This window comes from Sander lucioperca, chromosome 13 (genome assembly GCF_008315115.2).
Source record: "Sander lucioperca isolate FBNREF2018 chromosome 13, SLUC_FBN_1.2, whole genome shotgun sequence".
NCBI classification, from domain to species: domain Eukaryota; kingdom Metazoa; phylum Chordata; class Actinopteri; order Perciformes; family Percidae; genus Sander; species Sander lucioperca.
In genome coordinates, this window is record NC_050185.1 from 30,628,481 (window position 1) to 30,649,572 (window position 21,092).

At 36.4% G+C, this 21,092-nt stretch overlaps 1 protein-coding gene across 1 annotated transcript; it reads left to right on the forward strand.

Annotated features, from left to right (window-relative positions):
• The first annotated feature begins 203 nt into the window (after window positions 1–203).
• bckdk (branched chain ketoacid dehydrogenase kinase) lies at window positions 204–16,317 on the forward strand. The gene is made up of 11 exons (XM_031307927.2): window positions 204–615; window positions 3,500–3,568; window positions 3,692–3,802; window positions 6,629–6,676; window positions 8,708–8,827; window positions 9,838–9,936; window positions 10,382–10,455; window positions 11,555–11,683; window positions 12,896–12,985; window positions 13,190–13,345; window positions 13,683–16,317. Exons 1-11 carry the CDS (start codon window positions 370–372, stop codon window positions 13,825–13,827), a joined length of 1,287 nt encoding a protein of 428 aa, XP_031163787.1. The 5' UTR covers window positions 204–369; the 3' UTR covers window positions 13,828–16,317.
• The last annotated feature ends 4,775 nt before the right edge of the window (window positions 16,318–21,092 follow it).

Sequence of the window (21,092 nt, forward strand, 5' to 3'; positions counted from 1 at the left end):
GCTTAAATCATCCAGGATAACTGATAAATCCCGGCTTAATCTCTTATCTTGGTTTTGTGAAACAGGCCCCTGATCAGGCTGATATACTTGTTTACCGACGGCAGCTGGACAGTGTGCGTTGTTGGTGTGGTTCTTCGCTCCGCCTCTAACTGACTGATTGGTTCATCTTTCATGTCGTCGTCCCAGATCTCTCCCCCACTGGCCAATGCGCACAAAGCCCTTCCTATACCCTCTCTCTACTGTACTCAGATACGTAACGTGCCTTTGTGCACCATTACGACGCGACCCTAATGGCCTTGTTGCAACTCTAGAATTTAGCGCTAGTTCGGGAACAGGACAGCCGTGTTCACACACACAGCTCGTTTCCACATGCGTCCGGGACTGACAAGTATAGCGGTGGAGATGCTGAGCGGTGCTACCTGCAGGGCCAGGCCGAGGCTCGGCAGCCTCCTGCTGGACCCCCTCACCAAAACAGTGCCGCTGATGTCAAGCACGGGAAGCCGCAGATTTCGGTCCACGTCCTCGATGCAGGGGTTCTCAGAGATGGCAAGAGAGCGGTCGAAGACTGTCACGTCGTTTTACAACCAGTCCGCAATCGACGTTTCCGCAGAAAAGGTAATGAAGTGACTTTTTTTTGCCGATGCACCTTCTCGAACGGGCAACGAGGGAGAAAGCTAGATGTAGCTTGATAGTAATGCTAGCTGTTAGCAAGGTTCGTGTTGCGTTCATGGACACTGAAAAGACAATACATACGTATTTCTGCAACATAGATGACCGATCCGCTTCAAAGCTAACGTTAGCTGGCTAAGTTAGCTACGTAAGTTGGCCTACTCGGGAAAAACCTCGACTTCTCTCTCCAACTTGGAGAAACTGTCACCAATAAAACACCTGTGATTAATGTATGCAATTATTTATTTATTTTAAATAAATAAAATGTAGATATAACGTAATGCTATATTAAATCAAAACACAAGTAACTAATTTATATTTGTTTGCCAGATATTGCAGTGTTATGGGTGAACGAAAATACATATTTTTGAAAATCCAAAATTTCCTAGCCCGTTACGTTAGTCCTAACCGCTGTTGAACGATTTTCTCCAGAGGACATGAATGCAGCTCCATGAGAAAATTATGTTTAGCTACTGACATTCTTTAATCTCAAACAAAGTGACGCCATCATGTTAAGAAGTATTGCCAGCTCAAATTATTTGTTGTCACTGATGTTGACCGAGAAAAGTGGTCATTCGGTGTTACGTTAAAGCAATGGAGGTGAAGTTATACTCAGTCAGTTCAGTATACAAGCACTTATATTTGTGTTTACGGAAACGTCAAACATGGATAGCTCTTTACCCACAAATGCATCTACAAAGTCCACAGCAACCTCTTTCTTCTTATTTGTTAAAAATATTTTATTTCTTTTTTTCAAACCATTATTTTCCAAAGAGTTCTTATGCCTGGCAAGAAGATGGATGCCTCAATAGTGTGTCATATGATTTCCAGCTGTCTGGTCAGCTTTTTTTCACTCGGTGTGGAGCAAAACACACACATTGCAAGTATTTCTTCACAGTTGAATGAGGAAGGAATTTGCAGCTGCCTGTTAAGTTCAAATCATACAACGCCCTACTCTAATGTTGTCAGCTGAAATGTAGTTGTACAAAATAAAATGCAAATTTAAGTGCATGTAGCCACTGATCACAAAGACCACACACATGGCTGATTGCAGTCAGCTGCAGTTTTTATTTTGTCTTGTGACTATAGTCACACACTAACCTGGTGCAGTTGTTGGGGGTGGGGGTTCTCTGTGTACATTGTGTACTTTCCAGATCTGCACAGAAGCACTTGAGACAAACTTTTCACATGTCATAGCCGGGTTAGTCAAGCATTGCCAGACCTTCCTTCACAGCACTGCGGAGGAGGGTCTGGCTAGTCCACACAGCATTGCGGGATGGGAGAAAAACATGCTCTGGTTTATTGGCATTTCTTTAAACCAATCACAATCAACTTGGGCGTTGCTAAGCACCTGACAGAGCCATGGTGCCACTGCGAAATAGCCTCGGAAAGGAACTTGTGTTGGTGGAACATGTGTACGTTCAAAGGTTGTTTTAGTCGTGCAACAGAAAACTTAAATTGGACAGATAGTCTAGCTAGCTGTCTGGATTTACCCTGCAGAGATCTGAGGAGCAGTTAACCATAGTCCTCAGAAATCCACCGGACATTTCAGTTACACTACCAATTTTGCTTTGATATAAAAGAGATTCTCAGACACAGACTTATGCTGTAAATTGTACAAGCAAGAAGCAAACCTCAAATATGTTTCTAATGCATCAGGTTTATGTTTACATTAAGAAGTGACCCCCCAAAAAGAGGGTCAGTTCACCACATCAACAGGTGAAAAAGCATATATAAAAAGATCAATTTTGGGATTTTATTAATTGATATCAGATCACTCAAACAAATTATTTTTTCACCCAGCCCTAGTATTAACATGATATATGATCCCAATGTGAGCATAACTACCTCCAGATGTGGTCTGGCTGATCCAATCATAATTGCCTTCTGCTGTTCTTTTACACCTTTCATTAACATCCATGTTTTTGTATCCAAACAGATTGCATGTTAAACAGGGTTTTAGCAAGCATTGACAATACCAATGCTGAGCTTACCTAAATAAAACCTTGATGTTATTGGCTGCAGCTATATTATCAAGGCTGTCTTTACAAGCAGGTTTAATATGTGTCAACAGCTACATATTCTTAACACTTAGTACAGTTTATTTTCAAGACTTTTTATACTATAGCGTGCCTATCATGTTGATGTGACCATGTGCTACCTTGGAATCATGTTGCACATCATTGTCCTGTAGGTGTAAAGTTGTCCGTTGAATTTGTAATCTAATCAGTACACTGGAATCCAGTCCTTATCCACTTACTGTTTGGTGACACATAACAGGTTTCTCCCCCATAATACATGACCAGCATTAGTGACTTTCTGTGGCTGAGCTTGGTCGACTGCACACAAAAATATATTTTTTATACATTTAAATGCATTTACGTTTGTATATTAACTCAATACCTTCTAAGGTATCGACCAAAACAACCCAGTACCGGGTAGTGTCGAAACTTACCATACCTGCTTTCGATCCTTTTTGTACCCTGATCTAGAAAAAAATCTATTTGTTTGCTTGCAGCAAATCACTGCAAGCCTTCTTCGGTTAAATGCGATGTGTGATTGGCCCACTATCACGGCACCTGCTGCTTCCATTCACATTCACATGATGGGTATAGAATGAAGTACTCTCTTGGTATCGGTATCCCTTTAAGGCTACTGGTATTGGTACCGGTATCGTAATTTTATTAATTTAAATGATACCCAGCCCTACTCGGAACACATGTGATAGTCTCTCCAGTAGCAAAATAGACACGTTTTTCACGACGTGTGATGTGACCTGCACCTGCAACTGTAAATGTGTATGTGATCGTACGTGTTAATGTCTCCCCAGGCCTCAGTGCGACTGACCTTAGCAACCCTGCTGTATTCTGGGAAGTCTCCCGATGGACACCACGTCTTGGTAAATATTTTAGCCACATTGAGAGAACTGCCAAGTGTACCTTTTTAATGAGAAGCTCTTTGATCTCTGTGACTTTTTACTCACTTGCTTTTCTCTATCATCTGTGTGTGCATGTGATCTCAGAGCAGTGCCAAGTACCTACACAAAGAGCTGCCTGTACGAATCTCCCATCGCATCAAGGGCTTCCGCAGTTTGCCCTTCATCATTGGCTGCAACCCCACCATTCTGCAAGTGGTAAGAACACAATTCTCAAGACACACTGCTCCTGGCCACAGTGTTGGAGCTGTACATGAAGCGAGGGAATGTCGCGTCGGCCGTGCAGCAGATTCTATAATAAGAAAATGACAACTGGGCCACATCACAGGAGTGTCATGGCTGAACTTTGAATGAAAGGAAGGAAATTCTAAAGGTGCTTACACATAGAGATTAGATAGGTTAAAATCGGTCCCCAGCTTCGAACGACACAGGAGCTAATTTTACTTTTATGAATAACCTGAATTATATAAACTCCTATTTAGTGGCTCACTGATGAAATATTGCAATATTTATATGTTTGCAGTTTTATGAACTGGGTGTCTGGCGTAACATTTTGCCAGGAAAAAATGCTGTATACAGTTTTTCTCCATTGTATACACACACAAAAATGGAACTTTGCACACAATTCTGAAAATGTGATGCTCATGCATACAGTACATAGAGATGAGCTCATGTATGAACAACATAACTCCAGATCATAGACATTTTATTCCTATGCTCCAGGCTGCTAAATTCCCCACACAATTCCATTGTTTTAACTCAAATATAACCAGGACTGACATATTAGGCTGGGTTGCATCAACATTAATTCATTTAATCTAAGATTAGTTCGAATCAGAGTTTAGCAAAACTAGGGTTAAACCAAGTAAATCCAGGTTAAAAATTAAGCATACCTGTGTTGCGCAATTAAAAACGAATTACGTTTTAGTAAATATAAGGTAATTGATGTAAACCAAAATTAAATAGTTTATTGTGCTGTTGGGACCTAGTAAGTAGGCTACAAAAGAGGGTAAACCATTTATTTTTGGCTGCTCTTTATTCCTCAACAAAACATTAAATTGTTTGCTAGCTAGCTAAAAAGTCAGTTAATTAGCCTGTAGCTATTCCTCAACAAAACATTACATTGTTGGCTAGCTAGTTAAAAAGTCAGTTAATTAACCTGTAGCTATTCCTCAACAAAACATTACATTGTTGGCTAGCTAGTTAAAAAGTCAGTTAATTAACCTGTAGCTATTCCTCAACAAAACATTACATTGTTGGCTAGCTAGTTAAAAAGTCAGTTAATTAACCTGTAGCTATTCCTCAACAAAACATTACATTGTTGGCTAGCTAGTTAAAAAGTCAGTTAATTAACCTGTAGCTATTCCTCAACAAAACATTACATTGTTGGCTAGCTAGTTAAAAAGTCAGTTAATTAGCCTGTAGCTATTCCTCAACAAAACATTGCACTGTTTGCTAGCTAGCTAAACAGTCAGTTAATAAGCCTGTAGCTATTCCTCAACAAAACATTACATTGTTGACTAGCTAGTTAAAAAGTAAGTTAATTAGCCTTTAGCTAAGTAGAAATTTCTGGGGGTCGTCTCCTATTGTATGAACCAGTGATACGTGCTACACTTGTTTTGTTAAATGCTGTTCTGCCCATGACAATTTCCAAATACTTCCTACTTTTAACACTTTTCATAGGGACTGGTTTATTCAGGAGAATGTCATTCCAATGACAACTGTCCACAGTGAAGTTTTTTGAATATCCAGAGCAACCAGGGCACAGTTCGTGGAAAGAAACATTGTAGTTGAGTTTTTCAAATGCCATTTTGGACTAACAAAATTCCTTTAAACCCCCTTGTATGAATGTGGTGGCACAAGCCACACACAGAGATGTCTTAGAACCTCAGCCAATAAAATGCCCAAAACTATCTGCATGGCTGGGGGCGCCTGGGTAGCTCATTTGGTAGAGAAGGCACCCATATATAGAGGTTTACTCCTCGACGCTGTGGCCGCGGGTTCGACTCCAACCTGCGGCCCTTTGCTGCATGTCATTCCCCCTCGCTCCCTTTTTCATGTCTTCAGCTGTCCTCTATAAATAAAGGCCTGAAAATGCCCAAAAATAATCTTAAAAGAAACTTTTTGCACAGAGATTCACAAACAATGAAATGATGTAAGAGTCTGGATGTATCAACTCGATCATTTGTCAGTTATCTGTAACTACTTATCCTATTCAGGGTCGCAGAAACACGTATCATGTTTCTTTTATTTTCAGTGGGAGTCTGTGGTTTGTCTCCAGGGTGGGAACATTGTTTTTCCCAGCAGTACGATTGACCACCTCTTCATGTCTTGCTGATGAACTTTCACCTAGATTCCTTCCTTTCTGGAGCTCGTCTGTGCGGATTACATAAAGCGCCGCTCCTTTTGTACACCCCAGTTGTAATGTAGGCCAGGGGGGCTTTACTTGCTCTATCAGCTTTTCTATCAAAAAGAAAACAATACTTGAAGCTGATTTTGAGTTTCAACAGATACACATCCAGATTATGAATTAAAGTGTAATGTAGTCCAGTCATTAATACTCTTAACTATGGACCAAAGCTTTTTTTCCTGGGGAGGAGTTGTTCAACTTTGTTTGGACGCATCCTGAAATGTTCTGTAATATTAGCCACGTGTGACTTGTCAGTGGTGCGGGGCCCAGTCAGGGGGCCGGTGATGTGATTTGTGCTGTTTTTGCTAAACTGCCTGTTTTTAATTACTATGGACACCATGTCATTTATAGTCCTGTAAAATTTCTATTTAAAATTGTTAATTGTTTTTTAAATTTGTCATACCTGCCCAGGGACTACAGGTGGAAATTAGCAATTGTTGCTATAACCTGGCCCAAGACATATTCTCTTGTTTAACAAGTTTAATGTTTATTTGTGCATTGTCCCTGTTTCAAATAAATCAATTTCCATTCCATTTCCATGCTTAATGGTTGGATGGACGATCACAGAAAATCTGTCTAACTACAGCCTCCACTTCTCCTGTGCTTTCTTGCAGCATGAACTGTACATCAGAGCCTACCACATGCTCAGTGACTTTCCCTCGGTGAGTGACACACACACACACACACACACACACACACACACACACACACACAGACAAACAGGAAACACACACAGGGTCATGACTTCATTTCTCAGGGAGCGGTTTTACTCATGATCATAAACAGGAAGTGAGAACATTTGTTGTCAAGACTTTTGATCTGCCTGCATGTAGCAGTCCCAGGATTGGTCAATCTGTTCAGCACTTAGCCAATCCGCATGTTGCCCTGACTCCTATTTCCATTACGTTTTTTTTTTTTTCCATTATTCAGGTAAGGCATTTGATTTACAGGTATGAATAAACCACGAAAAGGTGCAAACCCTCATGTTTCACAACCACCTTATGTTTTTTATTTTTACAAAATGTGACTATTCACAGTTGCACTTAAGTTCTCCTGACACTAAATTGATATCTAAAAAAAAAAACTATATAAAAATTAGGGGTGGGGGGAAAATCAATACAGCATAGTATCGCAATATTTTCCGTGGCAATACTGTATCGATACACAGACGCCAAGTATCGATCATTTATATATATGTGTTGGTCAGTTTGTCTGCTTGACAATCCCATATTGCAGCAACAAAATTGAAGTGAGATGAACAAACAGAGAAATGTATCTTTGTAGATAAAACCGATGTTGACAAAGTTTTCTTTTGGGGACATAATGTGAAATTGGGAAAAATTTGAAGTTGGGAAAAAAAGTCATAAATTGCAATATATCGCAGAATATTGCAATTTGTTTAAAATTGCAGTAGTATCGTATCGTGACATAAGTATCGTGATGATATCGTATCGTGAGGCCTCTGGTGATTCCCACCCCTAATAAAAATGTCTATTGTAGATATTTTTCGACATGGTTTCTATCGCAAATGTCGGAAAAACTAGTGGCTGAACTGCATTATGGAAATATTTACGTCACTTGGATGATGTTTTATGCTCTGATCCTTGCACGTTGTGTTCATTTTGCACTAAAGTTCTTAATAAAATGAGAAAATACTTTTCATTTGTCAAGTTCGGCAAATATCCATTGTGTTTCCCCCATATTCATTCTGCAGCAACGCACTGCCGTGAATCCATGAACGAGGCAGGAGTCTGGTTAGTTCACGTTTGTAACAGCAGGACAGTCGAGCGTGTTATCTAAACCGCAATTAATGTGAAGATAACGTTGTCGGTTAAAATAGATCAGTGATGCTGTTCTGCTCTCACTGTTCTTCGTGAAGTTTGCTGGAACTGATGTAATGTAGCGTTTTGATGTGGAGTGAGCACTGCCTCGGACTCCATTTAAAAAAAATAGCCTTTTAAATGCACCCTCATGCTGGATGTAGTTTAACTTTTCTGATGATGATGAACAGAAGCTCTAGTGACACCAGCAGGAGTTGACTATAATAGTTCTGAACTGTTATGTGGGTTAAGAAATAGATATTTGATTATCGGAGAACATAAGATCTTTTATTTGTAAGAACCAACTACCCATGCTTTTTTGACTCTGGGTGCTATAGCCAATAAAGACTGACTAAACCACATTAAAAAGGGGGTGGAGTTACCTGTACTGTAATAGGTAGCCTAAATTATAATGTATTAATAATGTACATAATGCATATTTCCACAGCACTAATTCCATCACTATAACAACATTATCTTTCGTTTTTCAACAGAAATACTGTTTTCATTCGCTCATTAATTCAAGTAACTTCTACTTTGCAGTTTTTTTGAATCATTGTGAAGCTACTGTCAGTGGAATTCAACACTTTCTGCAGGCTTTTCACATTAAAAGCCAGAAAATGGGAGGGATTATGCTCTTTGATACGGTGGAAGGCCTTTGTTGTGAAACATCTGTAGGTAAACTTAATAGGTAAATAGGTAAACATGGAGGAAGTGTTGCATTAACATCAAATTAAAACGGGAAAAAAAATTGGAAGCCTCTTAGTAAAACATATAAAATATACTTAAAAGTAAATAAAAGGCCTGTCTTAGTAGAGCTTTATAATGTCACGTTTTAAAGAGTTGATTTGAAGTGTCCCATTCTGTTTACAGATCAAGGATCAGGACGAGGAGGCACATTTCTGTAAACTGGTGCAGCAGCTGCTGGACGACCACAAAGATGTGGTCACCATGCTGGCGCAGGGCTTCAGAGAGTGTCGCCGACACATCCAGGTAACAACTGCACCTCCAAAACTGTAGGATGGACCCCATGTTGGAAAGGATTCCCCACAAATGATTTTGTAATGATAGCCTGTGTAGAGTATTAAATTGAGGACATTTCTATACTTTCATCAGCGTAATTTAAGGGTCCTTCAGCTGTCGGAAAGATTCTGTTAAGGTTCTAAATTCATGTCTTAAAAAGCGTTCGTCAACTTTTTGCTAATGAAATCTACTAATCTGGTCTTAAAGTGGCGATAGAATGCTTATATAGGGAATTTCACACTGTTCCTTAAGGTCTCCTAATAGGGTATGTAACATTGGTTGGGCTGAAAATGGCCCAAGTGCTATTCTATGGGCCCTAAACTACCCTGTGAATATGGCCCTATTTTGAACAAGAGCTTTTCTTCCAAATATGGTATGCTCATGAATATTTAGATGAGCTGTGCGCTGATTGGTTGAGCGGACCACATAGAAACACATTGGAGATGAGACAGCAGGTCTCATATTTCAGACACTGCAATGCATTGTTTGTCTGTTATTTCGTTACTAAATTCACTTCTGAGACTTTTTTATGTGAGAAATCAACTATATAAAGCTCAAATATGGGCTGTTTTACGTAACTTGATGGCTAATTGCAAATTTGGTAAGACGTGTCAGACTTCAGGAGCTCCACACAGTCTGACGAGAACGCGGCAGCCCGCTGTGCTACATACCCAGGGCAAAGTCACCGTCTTGGGTTACTGGACTACCGGGGCTCGGTGGTTAGTTGAGATTTTCCCGTTTTCAGAGGCAGTTTCAAATTGTGAGATTTGCAGAGGAAAGAGGTGTCAATGGGACTTTGAGGTTCTATGTATGTCCTAGTTACCCTCCAAACTGTCATTATTCAACTATGACAAGGTAAAATCGGTTTTGCATTCTATCACCCCTTTAAAATCAACAAGGTTAGTTAATATTTTAGATTTTAGAGCAAATCAGTCTTTATTTGATGGGTTTCATCAGCTGTTTTTTTCCTACTATTGCAGGATGAGGCGATCATCCGCAGCTTCCTGGATACAACATTGTGCTCTCGTCTGGGAATCCGGATGTTGGCCACGCACCACCTCGCCCTCCACGAGGACAATGTACGTCTGAGTGTTTCTGGGATTCAAACTTAGTTTAAACATTTGTCCTGTGTTGTTTTCCCTGGAGCAGAATATGTGGTTAGCCTAGAGTTAGGGTCGTTTGTTGTCCAAGTATTCTACAACGTCACATTTCCCAGTAACATCTGACTTTCCCATTTTGTATGTAGCTCTCAGCCCAAAGCCCATTAGTTCCTACTGAAGACATGGATCTTTAAAAAGCTCAGTCATTTCCTAAAACAGCTGGTCATTGTAGTTTTTAGCAAACACTTACTTAAACAAGAGGATACAGTGCATTTGTTGGGGAATACTTTTAGCTGTTGGGAAGCAATTATTATTATTATTATTACAGATTAAGAAAAACTACAGTCAGTTATTTAAAAATATATATATACAGTTTATTTCTTTGATTTGAGTGAAAAGTAAAATATTTCTGTTCTTGTTTCAGCCTGATTTTGTTGGGATGATATGCAGACGTCTCTCCCCGAAAAAGATCGTCGAGAAGTGGGTGGACTTTGCCAGGTAAGTGTTTATTTATCCCCTTTAGATGACTTTCCCCTTCTAAATGAGCACTTTGTTGACTGAGGGAAGTCAAAGTTCAGCTGATAAACTCAAAAGCAAACGCGTTTCAGCACCTGGAGCTGTGAATGAGCTATCGTCCTTGTTTACCTTCTGTAATCTTATCAAAATGACCTCTTTAGAGTCCGTGATTTTTACAGACTTTACAGAAAGTTCACAAAGAAAGTTCACACACTTTGTGGACTAATAATCAGCTTGGAAATGATCAATGTATCTGTTATTGTTTGGGGCAGTGTACAGCTGGTGAACACAATGAAATCAGCACTTTTAAAGTATAATTACAATACATTTCTATAAAATATCTCAACAAATATTGGCTGGATACAATGAAATTTGGTTCACACTTTAAGTCCTACTTAAGTGTGATTTATGGTTCTGCGGAGGCTCCACGAAGAGCTTTCGCCGTAGCCGACGTAAGTGGGCTGAAGTTTATACTTGTGCGTTGGTGTGTGCGTCGATCTCTTTAAGAGAATAGCTGTGTGTGTGTGGTAGAGAGAGTGACACTGATTAGCTTCGGAGTGATTAGCGACTCCAGAGTCATAGTGAGAGAAACAAAGTGTCTCCCCTGTGCTTTCTGACCACGGTGGGAAATCTGTAGCAGGAAAAGTTAACCCTCTCCTTGATTTCATGTTGTTTATGGAGAAGGAGAACCAGGAAATGAGATGGTGGGAATGCAATGCTGCCAAGCCACGGCCAAGCGAACCAATCACAGTTGTTGCGTCGCTGCGACATGTAGTTGTATGTCAGGCTACGGCGTAGGGTGTGTATCTCCACATATCTACGTACGTACCCACGGCGTCGATTTAATGCATAAGCATAAATTGGCCTTTAGTATGAATTGTAATAGCTTTGCTGACCCCTTAACTTTTTCACGGTCACAATTGAATTTTGGTTTATGACCAAATCCCTGCAAAACTAATGACATTCCCATCAGTCTCAGCTTTACTTTGCATTTAGTGCTAATTATCAAATGCTTGCCTGCTAACACACTAAACTGGGACGGTGACCATGGTAAACATTAACGGTTCCTCTGGTCCACCAGGCGCCTGTGTGAGCACCAGTACGGTAACTCGCCCAGAGTGAGGATCAACGGACACGTAGCAGCTCGCTTCCCCTTCATCCCTCTGCCTCTGGACTACATCCTGCCCGAGCTCCTCAAGAATGCCATGAGGTAACCTCACCACTCATACATACTGCACATGTCGGTGTTTATCCATCTCCTGTTGTTGAAGGACCTTGAGATCTAGAGATGGAAATCACAGTGTAGCATTTTCTTTTTCTCAAGTTTGGATGGAATGATAGAGTCAGTTCTCGGTACAACCCACAATTACATTACATTCATTTAGCTGACACTTCTATCTAGGTGTGGGGAAAAAAACTTGGAAATCATACGTTTTGTTTTTTTGCGACAATTTTACCAATGACTGATTTTCTGTTTATACGGTACCGCAGACAGTGACTACATCATATTTGTTTCCAGCAAAACAGTGAAATCAGAAAATGCAGAAAATACATGTTATGTACTTCTTTACAAATTAAATAAATGTCAGGCTGACTGACATGTCATGTATATTCTTCTTAGAAAACAAGTAGTTTCTCTCAAATGTCTCATGATATATTGTTTCTAGAAGTGTATTATTCATCTTTTTTTTGTTAAGGAAGGAAAAGAAAATTGCAATACTCGATACTATCGAATCACAATACTTCTAGAATGGCAATACAAATCTAATTGGCACCCATGTGTCGTGAAAGAATCGTATCGGGACAAAAGCATATGGCCCCAGCCTTACTTCTATCCAAAGCGACTTAACAATAAGTGCATTGAACCACCCAATCATGCGAGTACATACAATTACATCAAATAAGCTAAACTGCTTCAAGTGCTACATTTTACAAACAAGAAATAGATAGGGCCAGGATGCAGTCTGAGTAGGTGTGTTTTCAGTCTGCGACAGAACATGTGTAGGGTTTCTGCTGTGCTGAAGTCGCTTGGGACTCGGGAGCTCGTTCCACCAATTTGTAGTCAGTGCAGAATGTGGCATAATTCATCTCCCTTTGTATCCTTTTTCGAATGAATTATTAGTGAAAGTAGGTCGACTTTTTTCCTACCGTTCACAGAAAGTGTAATAACCTGTGCTTCATATATTTTAACAATCACTCTTATCAGTAAAAACGGCCTATAGGAATCAACAAATATCTTTTAATAATGGGTTTTGGCATCAGGTATTCCTCCTCATGGGTTTATGGGGGGGTTTTTTCCCCCGCTGTTCCTGGCTAACATGTCTGCAAGCTAAACTTGACCCTTGAGTCTTTTATGAAATGAGAGCACACTTTGCACACTGACCATTTACTCCCAATGACATCCGTTTATTTGTCTCCTCAGGGCCACCATGGAAAGCCATCTGGACACCCCATACAATGTGCCCGATGTGGTCGTCACCATTGCCAATAACGACATTGATTTTGTCATCAGGTGAGCGGCTACATTTCTGTACAATTGCTACTGGTTTAAAAGAAAAATACTTATTTATAAAATATGACAATACGAGTCTTAGCTGGTGTTTTAAGAAAGCTGGGGGGTTTTAATTTAAGCCAAAGAAAAGGACACTAGTCAACTGTTGTGTCGCTCAAAGCTTCCAAAGATAACAATTTTTTTTAAAATGTATATATCTTTAAGGATTTCAGACCGTGGCGGCGGCATTCCTCACAATATTATAGACAAGGTGATGGACTACCACTTCAGCACGGCTGAGGAGAGCGCACAGGATCCCCGCATGAGCAACTTCTTCAACAACATTACCAATAGTGGAAACCAGTCCAACCCTATGCATGGGTGAGAATTTAAAAGTGCAGAATGTACTTGTTTAGTTTTTACAAAGGTAGAGGAAATGGCACTTAGAGAGATATTTTGTTGATTTTTAAATCCAGCTCTGTGTCACGCCAGTGTGGGCAGTGTGTTTAGATAAATGGTGTGTTCCCACATGAAGATAACACAGAGCTGGATTGAAATCTGCAAAGTATCCCTTTGACCTGGCTTGTGTAATCATTGAAATGAGGTGTTTTTTTGTTTTTGTTTTTGATTTTGCCTAAGTCTACACTATCAAAAACGGTACCAGGCGTTCTGGCATTGACAATTGATTTCTAAAAGTCTGTGTATTTGTCTTCTGCAGGTTTGGTTTCGGCTTGCCCACGTCCAGGGCCTACGCTGAGTACCTGGGCGGTTCTCTGTCCGTACAGTCTATGCAGGGCATCGGCACTGATGTCTACCTTCGTCTGCGCCACATTGACGGCAAAGGAGAGAGCTTCCGAGTGTAAAGCTTTGGCCATCCTCTTGGATCCCAACCTAGGGAATCAGGCCACGCAGGAGTGCAGAGCGTTCCCTACCAGCTACGGCTGGCATGGACTACAGGACTTTGGTCCACAAAGTGATAGCCTACACGCAGTATGTTGTCAGAAAGCTCCCAAATTCACCAACCCACTACTTGTTTTTTGTTTTGTTTTTGCCTTTCTGATTATAAGCTATGTTAGCTCTCAAGTTGATGATTATAGTTGTTTTTTTTCTCTGTGTTTTGTACCCTGTGGCATGTCGTCTTGAAGTTTTAACAGGAGTATGAATTTTTTAATGTTTAGGTTATCGGGACAAACTGTGCATGATAGCGGACATTGACGTTAATGTGGAAGGAAGGAAAGGAAGGAAGAGCTTCAGTTTTAAAGAAGTTCACTTTGAAGTTTCATAGCCTCAAGATAAGAACAGACATTTTGATGATTCAATGTTTCAAATACAACGTCTGAGACACTCCAGCAATCCTGTCAAAATCTCCTCAAAGTGCACAAAGCTGCTCACGTTTCACGATGATTCATGTAGTCTGAATAACGGGATCCTTCCGGTACATTATCAGCTGTTTGTATCTAAATCTAAGGTCTACAAGGGAAAACCGCAGTACACAAGTATAACTTCAGTGCTAAAGCATGTGCTGTAAAACCTCAATTCTTGACAAACCATAGTGATATTCTAAAAACCATCTCTTGAGTACAGCTCAGAAAAAAAAAACACCTTCCGAAACACCAAAAGCTCATTTAACATCTTTGCTAAGCAGTATTTTTATGGAGCTTTCAGGCAGGGAAGCTAACCGAGTTGTTAAGTTGCCTTACTGTGTGACGCTAGTCTCCAACCGAAAAACCGCATGCCGACTTTTCTCGTCTTCATTTTGTTGCCTTTATCGGTTCACACAGATGTACCATGTCAGTCAGCTTCATTAGTTTGATGTCAGATGTTGTTGGTCTTTGCACAATGAATAGAATGTTGTTGTTTTTTTTGTTTTTTTTTAGAAAGCGTGTCAGTTGTATGTCAAGTTTGCTTTTCGAAAAAAGTTTTGTACAAGAATACATTTTAAGATGGGTCAACGACAGGGTTTCTGCACTGTTAACTATTGAAGTTCAGATCGGCCAAGCCTGCTAGACTTTTTTTTTTTTTAGGTCCATTTTCTCCAGATCACAAACTTTTTTTTCTTCATCTTATGTCACCTGAAATATCTCATCATCTATCCAAAATCTGTCTCTCGACCTGAAAACTTACAAACGAGTACCACAAAAACATCAGTTGTCTTGAGAAAAGTTGTGATCTCAAAATAATGAACCTAACCTGTCTAGCAAACCCTGGCCTTTCTGAGTTTCCAGTTAGTTATGTAATACAGTACAGAGAATAACCAAGAAGCCAAGTCCTGAAGTTTAGAAATCTGCCCAAATGATTAACCAACTCAAGCACTCCTCACATTTTGTTGAACATTCCCCAGTGGGCACCAGTTGTGAAGCAACACATCAACCTGAATTTACACTTTGTATCTGTTGGGAGCATTTGATATTATATTCGCTTGTTTCGCATTGTTGTTGTTTTTTTTTATCAGAGAGGAAATTGTGAATCTTGAGCTGTAATTAACAAGATGATAAATCTATGAACTTTGGAATCCATAATAAGTTAGTATTCAAAGCAGTTTATTTCCTTTTTACAGCTTTTGATTTTGGACTGATTTGAGCTTTAGAATCAAATACATTGTGTAAACTACATAATGGAGAAAATGGCACTGTTTTTTGTCTTTGAAAATCTATCCAAAGTATAAGATTCGGAACTTCTTAATCTTACAAATTCAGTAACTGGCTCACTTGAATTTGCCCTCACAAACAAAATGCAAAATTAGTTTACATATACTTGTTCCTCGAAGCTTGTGAGACATTATGAAAACATAAGTGAACCAGTTATTTCAGTCGTACGATATATTAAACCTGCAAAAATTAAATTTGTGAAAGGCTCGTATTTATTTTGACATTGCATGAAACAAAAATTGCCCCGTATAATTCACAGTTCCACAGTGACGGAGAATGGCCTGTATTATCTGTACTTGTGTTCTTGCTGAGGAGTTTCTTCGATTCCAAAAATGTTACTGGTAAAATGTTGAAAGTGGCTTGAAAATTCTGGATCTGGCAGCCAGGCTGTAGAATGAAATGTGTACTGTCTGCCCTCTGCTGGCTTATGAAGAGAAATGCATTATTTTAGTTTTTGAAGGGGAACAAGATGTACAACATACACGGTCATTTCTATTTTCCATGTGTCTGATTTTGTAATTTTTGCAGATCAAAATGAGAATAAACAAACAAAAAAATCATTTCAACATCATCTCCAGTACAAAGCCAAATATTGGAGTTATGTTACTGACTATGTGCTGCCATGGAGTGTTTTGTCTCCTAGACTGATTAGTTTTCTTTTGTGTTCAGGACTCTTTAGACATTAAATTTGACTTGGTTGGAAATGAACTCTTCATTTGGTCTTTTCTTTTACTCATTGTAATCAATCTGTTGAATTTTCAGTTTGAAAAAAATATGAAAGCAGTTTCATGAAAATGTCATAGTATAGTTTGTCATAAAAATAAAAAAGGTATAGTATGTTTAAAAAAAGTCATGGTATAGTATATTGAAAAAAAAAAAAAAGTTCATAGCAAGTGTTCATGGCATGATTATGTTGAAAAAAATCATAAAAAAGCATAGTATGTACTGTATGTTAAAAAATGGCATAGTATAGTAAAAGTCATGGAAAAGTCATAGTATGGTAAGTCTATAAAAGTGATTAAAAAAAGCCATAGTATAGTATTTTGAAAAAATTATTAACAGTATACTATGTTAAAACAAATCATAGTATAGTATGTTGATAAAAGTCATAAAAAAAGTCATAGTGTAGTATGTTGAAATTAAAAAAAGAAGTCATGTCCAAAAAAGTCATACTATAGTATGTCAAAAAGGTCATGGAAAAGTCATAGTATAGTATGTTAATAGAAGTCATAAAAAAGTCATAGTATAGTGTAATGGGATGTTTTAGTTCAGACAGAAAAGTCATGTTGAGTTGACTATAAGGGGATTTTTCAGACTAGACAGAAAAGGTTATGTTGTGGACATCGATGAAAAATTACTGCATAAGAGAATATATATACTCTTGTCTTTTTGTGCTACTTTGAGATCTCTTCCACTGTACTCTGATACGTGTGCTGTGTAACTCGATCTCCTTGCTTTCAAGCAATAATAAATTTGAACAAACTATTACGGAACAACTTGTCTCTGTTTGAAACTTCTTTATTGCCCAGTCTGTTGACAGAAATCTTCCACCACAATAGTATGTCGAAAAAAGTCATAAAAAAGACATTGTACATTATGTCAAAAAATCATGAAAAACCCATAGTATAGTATTAAAAAAAGTCATAGTATAGTATGTTGATAAAAGTCATAAAAAAGTCATAGTATAGTATTTAAAAAAAGTCATAGTATGTATGTTCAAAAAAGTCATAGTATAGAATGTCGAAAAAATTCATCGTATAGTATGTCGAAAAAATCATGAAAAACCGATAGTATAGTATTAAAAAATGTCATAGTATAGTATATATTGTATATATATGTAAATTTATATATAGTATGTCGAAAAAAGCCATGAAAAAGCCAAAGTATAGTATATAAAAAAAAACATACTATAGTATGTTAAAAAAAGTCATAGTATTTATATCCAAAAAAAGGCATAGTATAGTATGTCCAAAAAAGTAAAACAAGTCATAGTGTAGTATGTCAAAAAAGTAAAAAAAAGTAATAGTATACTATGTTAAAAAAGTCATAGAATAGTATGTCGAAATAAGCCATGAAAAACCCATGGTATTTCAAAAAAGTCATAGTATAGTATGTCAAAAAAATCATAAAAACGCATTGTATAGTATGTCGAAAAAAGTCATGAAAAAGTCATAGTATAGTATGTTGAAAAAATCATAAAAATGTCATAGTATAGTATGTCGAAAATAGTTGTAAAAACTCATTGTATTATATGTTGAAAAAAATCATAAAATGTCATATATAGTATGTCGAAAAAAGTCATCGTATAGTATGTCAAAAAAGCCATGAAAAAGCCAAAGTATAGTATTTAAAAAAGAAAGTCATAGTATAGAATGTTAAAAAAGTCATAGTATAGTGTTATAGTTTAGTATGTCAAAATGTTGAAAAAATCATAAAAAAGTCGTAGTACAGTATGTTGAAATAAAGTCATAGTATAGTATGTCAAAAAAGTCATAAAAAGCCTTAGTATAGTATGTCGACAAAATCATGAAAAACCCATGGTATAGTATGTCAAAAAAGTCCTAGTATGGTATATCGAAAAAAGTCATAGTATAGTATTTAAAAAAAGTCATAGTATAGTATGTTGAAAAAATCATAAAAAAGTCATAGCATGTCGAAAATAGTTGTAAAAAATCATTGTATTATATGTTGAAAAATCATAAAAAGTCATAGTATGGTATGTCAAAAAAGGTCATAGTATAGTAGGTCAAAAAAGCTATGAAAAAGCCAAAGTATAGTATTAAAAAAAAAAGTCATAGCATAGAATGTTAAAAAAAAGTCATAGTATAGTGTGTTGAAAAAAAAATAGTTTAGTATGTCAAAATGTTGAAAAAATCATTAAAGTCATAGTACAGTATGTTGAAAAAAGTTTAAAAAAAGGTCATAGTATAGTATGTCAAAATAAAGTCATAGTATAGTATGTCGCAAAAATCATAAGAAAGTCATAAGTAAGTCGAAAAAGTCATAAAAAAGTCCTAGTATAGTATGTCGAAAAAATTATAAAAAGCCATAGTATAGTATGTTCAAAAAAGCCTTAAAAAAGCCTTAGTACAGTATGTCGAAAAAAGCCATGTATAGTATGTTGAAAAAAGTTTAAAAAAATCATAGCATAGTATGTCGAAAAAAGTTATAAAAAAGTCATGTATAGTATGTTGAAAAAAAGTCATAAAAAGTCATAATATAGTATGTCAAAAAAAAGCCATGTATAGTATGTTGAAAAATGTTTTAAAAAAAGTCATAGTATAGTATGTCGAAATAAAGTCATAGTATAGTATGTCGAAAAAAGTTATAAAGAAGTCATAGTATAGTATGTCGCAAAAAGTTATAAAGAAGTCATAGTATAGTATGTCGCAAAAAGTTATAAAAAGTCATACTATAGTGTATTGAAGAAAGTCATAGTATAGTATGTCAAAAAAAATCATAAGAAAGTCATAGTATAGTATGTTGAAAAAATCATTAAAAAGTCATAGTATAGTAGGTTGAAAAAAGTTATAAAAAAGTCATAGTATAGTATGTCGAAAAAAAGTCATAAAAAGTTATAGTATAGTATGTCAAAAATAGTCATATAAAAGTCATAGTATAGCATGTTGGGATAAAAGTAATAGTATAGTTAGGATTTTTTTTAAAGTTGTAAAAAAGTCATAGTATAGTATGTCGAAAAAAATTACAAAGTCATAGTATAGTATGTCAAAAAAGTCATAATAAAGCAATAATATATGTGGAAAAAAATCATAGTATAGTTTTTTGAAAAAAAGTCATTAAAAAAAGTCATAGTATAGTATGTCGAAAAAAAGTCATAAAAATGTAATTATATAGAATGTCGAAAAAGTCAATATAGTATGTCGAAAAAGTCATAAAAAAGTCATTGTATAGTATGTCGAAAAAAGTCATAAAAAAGTCATAGTTTTTTATGTCGAAAAAAATCATAAAAAGTCATGATATAGAATGTCGAAAAAGTAATAAAAAAGTCGTAGTATAGTATGTCATAAAAAAGGAATAGTATAGTTAGTAGTCGAAAAATAAATGTATTAAATGTATCAAAATAATGACTTGTTTATGATTTTTTCGACATACTATACTATGACTTTTTTTATGACTTTCTCAACGTACTATCCTATGACCTTTTTATAATTTTTTTGACATACTATACTATGTCTTTTTTATGACTTTTTCGACATATTATACTATGACTTTTTTATGAGTTTTTTCGACATACTATATAATAACTTTATTTTACATACTATACCATGACCATTATTTTACATACTATACCGACATACTATACTATTACTTTTTTGTTTCCTTTTTTTCAACATACTATGTTATGACTTTTGTATGAATTTTTTGACATACTATACCATGACTTTCTTATGACTTTTTCGACATACTATTACTGTGACTTTCATCGACATACTATACTGACTTTTTTCGACATACTATACTATGACTTTTTATGATTTTTTCGACATACTACACTATGACTTTTTTATGATTTTTTCGACATACTATACCATGACCTTATATTACTTTTTCGACATGCTATACAATGACTTTATTTTACATATTATACATATATATGATGTCTTATGACCTTTTTCATGCCATGATTTTTTTATGACTTTTTTGACATAGTATGCTACCACTTTTTTATGATTGTTTTTAACATACTATACTATGACTTTTTTATGACTATTTTCGACATACTACACTGACTTTTTTTTCAACTTTATTATACAATGACATTTTTATAGCTTTTATGACATACTATACTATGGTTTTTTCATGACTTTTTTTGACTTACTATATGACTTTATTTCGACATACTATACTGTGATTTTCTCATGATTTTTGGTCATACTATACTATGACTTTTTTTATGACTTTTTTTCGGCTTACTATACTATGACCTTTTTATGATTTTTTTTTTACATACTATGACTTTTTTTCGACATCCTATACGTCTTTTTTTATGACTTTTTCGACATACTATGCCATGACCTTATGATTTTTTTGACATACTACACTGTGACTTTTTTTGACATACTATAAAACACTGACTATAATGACTTTTTTTCAACATACTATACTATGACTTTTTTTCAGCATACTATCCTATGTCTTTTTTATGACTTTTTTGACATACTATGCTACCACTTTATGATTGTTTTCAACATACTATACTATGACTTCTTATGACCTTTTTCTGACATAACTATACTATGGCTTTTTCATGCCTTTTTTGACATACTATAACACACAGACTATAATATGACTTTTTTCAACATACTATAATATGGCATTTTTATGGCTTTTTTCAACATACTATAGTATGACTTTTTTATGAGTTCCTTCGACATATATACTATGACTTTTTTCGACATACTAACTATACTATGACTTTTTTTCAACATACTATACTATGTGTTTTTAATGACTTTTTC